At 40.8% G+C, this 3,019-nt stretch overlaps 1 protein-coding gene across 1 annotated transcript; it reads right to left on the bottom strand.

Moving 5' to 3' along the window:
• Positions 1-210: 210 nt before the first annotated feature.
• Positions 211-2,355, bottom strand: LOC131874853 (uncharacterized). Its single transcript, XM_059218778.1, has one exon. It carries the CDS (start codon positions 2,353-2,355, stop codon positions 211-213), a length of 2,145 nt encoding a protein of 714 aa, XP_059074761.1.
• Positions 2,356-3,019: the final 664 nt, after the last annotated feature.

Genomic DNA, 3,019 nt, shown 5'->3' with positions numbered 1-3,019 from the left:
CTAAATTTGTTTTTTGAAATGATAAAAAAGTTTCAATAATTATAGGAAAAAAGATGATCACTGGGAACTAAAAATAAAATTAAAAAAAATCACAGAATAACAATATATTCACTAAAATTCTCTCCATTTGCGCTCCAGTTCCGGGTGCTCCTATTCCATCAACTCCCATACGGGAAACCATCATTGCCGGCATTCCATGCGCTCCCCTCATCAATAGACGCCCTTCGGCACCTCAGCCTTCACCTTCATAGCGGAATCAGACTGTTCTCCGCATCCCAAATGACCCAGTAAAACCCACACTTGACTCAGAAATTCCCCACCAGTGGCTAGGCACTCTGCATGAAATGTTGCCTTATTGTAGCACCCCATGTATAACACCAACCCACTCCAGCACTCGGCCAATGACTTCCACCTTTCGTCTTCGTTTTGGTCGAGCATTCTGCGTGCTAGGTTAGTGGCTGCGGCTAGTACAGTTTTGGCTTCCACGCTTACCTTTTCAATAGATTGAGGATGAGAATGTTTGCCCAAAACTCCCATTGTGCTTTTCTGTATCTTCAGAAGACGTTCCACAAGTTCCAAGTATGTAAGCCTCGCCATATCCGGGTGGAGCGGCAAAAGATTGGGACGTGACAGCAGGAGATATGCACAGTACCTCGACAGTATTCTGCTCAAACGTACATTCTTGTTCTCCTCCTCTCCTAGCGATACTCTCTTCATGTCGCAAATCGCGGTGGCCACATGCAATATCAGAATGATCTCTTCAAGATTGTCACAGTGATCGTTGAGTTCCGTGCAAGTCCTTATAATTCCTAAGAGAATAATTCTTTGTATTTCACGTCTACCCTTAAGATCAGAAATTTTCTTTTTAAGGATATCAAAAATGAAGACTTTGAGCTCCTCTTGGAGAGAGACTTTGTGGATGTGCATTGCTTTGATGTATCCGTTTACAACAAAATTGTCTTTTGGTAAGAATCCAGCTATCCACCATACGCAAGGAGAACTATTAAGGCAAGTCTCCATCAAACAGTGTTGTTGAATTCCGGTGCTCCTGTACGTATCTCCTCCAGCCACATTCTGTACCTTGCCTAGCACAAGCACAGCAATCTCTAATACCTTCATTCTGCAGTTTCTACACCACTTGATTTCGTCAATACGAGCGCATATTAAGTTGACCCTGGCCCAGTCTGATATCATAATGCGGCACAACTGAAACACCTCCACCACAAGCGCAACTGAAATCACAACGTATGTCACCAACCGCTGGGCTTCTCTGTATTCTCTTTCTTTCAATATCAGAAACCCCGCGATTCCCATGAGAGTGGTGTTGAGAAGACGTACTACAACACCCCACTTACTGAACGCTGCGGTTCTCCACTTGGAGAAAATTGCATCGTACATGAATTTCAATTCTATCTCTACAATTCTGAATGCTTTCACTCCACCAAGATTATTAACCCACAACTCTTCTGTCTCCTCCCGAATCCCTTCTTCAAAACGCAAATTTGCGAACCTCCGCTTGTACATTTTGAACAACGCATGGGAAAGGCAGAGATTGTAGTCCTCCTCATTAATACCAGTGTGATCTTTGACGTCATTAGTAGTTACTATCCCTTTTCCTTCCAGCGAAGACGCCTCTGTGCCTGGCTCTATATCTCCTTTTTCTTTTGAAGGTGCTCCTCCCTCTTTCTCGATCATTTTCTGCACTTGCTTCTCTCCCATAACGACGTACCCGCTAAGTCGTACAACATTCCCCTCCTTCATAAATTTGTAAATTGGCAGGCATGACTTAACAATTTGAGAATAGGTACCAAGCCACAAAGCAAGGATCCTTTCTCCATACTTTACGGCTCCTGCAACCAGTAGAAGAATAGCGGAAGCCAATGCGTGGCCTTCCAATGCAGATGAATACACAACATACACTGCCACGGAAACTTGATAAACCATGTTGAATGCATGTCTCAACCATAGCTCATTATCGGCCATGGAATAAGCATTTATGGCATCTGGTCCTCCCAAATGAAGCAGCAAGACTGGAGCCCATATTCCATATATCGCACTCCCACCGTTGTGCATCATGGTCGTAAGTGTGGATATGGCCACAGCATCTGCAGAAATATAAGCTCCCCATAGAACAAAACGAAAGATTCCACTTGAATTATTATATCTGAGCGGACCAAGAACTACCAGAACAAGCTGCAGCAGCATGCTAATGAGTACTAGAATTCTTACCTGCCATTCCACTGAAATTAGCAGTGCAAAATCTTTCAAGACTTTCGACAGTGAATGACTTTCTGAATCCATGGACCCCGAACAAGAACAGCCAAGATCACTCAAAGGAGAAAACGAAGCAACCATACTCTCGTCCTTATGGTAGCCTGCAGCTTTATAGATGCCATTTTGATTTCAATAAAACTTGGAATCTCATGAACTTCATACCAAGGTTAAAATAAAGATAAGGGACAGCAATGAATACATTCCCACGGATGGAAAAGGAAAAGCAAGTTAATTTTTCACCCATATAGCCACACAAGTTAATTCTTCATCCACTTTGAATATAACTTAATCTCAAGATTGTTTAATATTAATTTTTATTTCTTCTTCTATAATCAATATACTAAATATACTAAAACAAGAAGAATAATTCTAGAGGTTAAAAAGGTTCACAGAGGCTTTTCGCTTAAGGCAAACATTTCTGTCATGAATTAAATTGAAAAACTTTGAAGCTTTTTCCATGAAAATAAGCATGTTTTTGTCTGATTGGGGAGGCGAATATATCTGTAATGAATTTATTTAAAAAAAAAATTGAAGACTTTGCCATGAAGATAAACTTGTTTTTGACTGAACTTACTTCAAACCTTAACTTGAAAGGAATGACTTCCTACAGACAAGATAGCTCAAAGGAAAAGCAAACACAAACACGACTTTATCGATGCCATTTTGATTTAAATAAAGTAACGATATCTCATATAGACTTCGTGGCAAGGTTAAGAATAAAGATTTGCTGACAATCTATTTCAAT

This window comes from Cryptomeria japonica, chromosome 4, assembly GCF_030272615.1.
Source record: "Cryptomeria japonica chromosome 4, Sugi_1.0, whole genome shotgun sequence".
NCBI classification, from domain to species: Eukaryota; Viridiplantae; Streptophyta; class Pinopsida; order Cupressales; family Cupressaceae; genus Cryptomeria; species Cryptomeria japonica.
The sequence above is the reverse complement of the archived record's forward strand: the minus strand, read 5'-3'. Positions and strand labels throughout refer to the sequence as shown.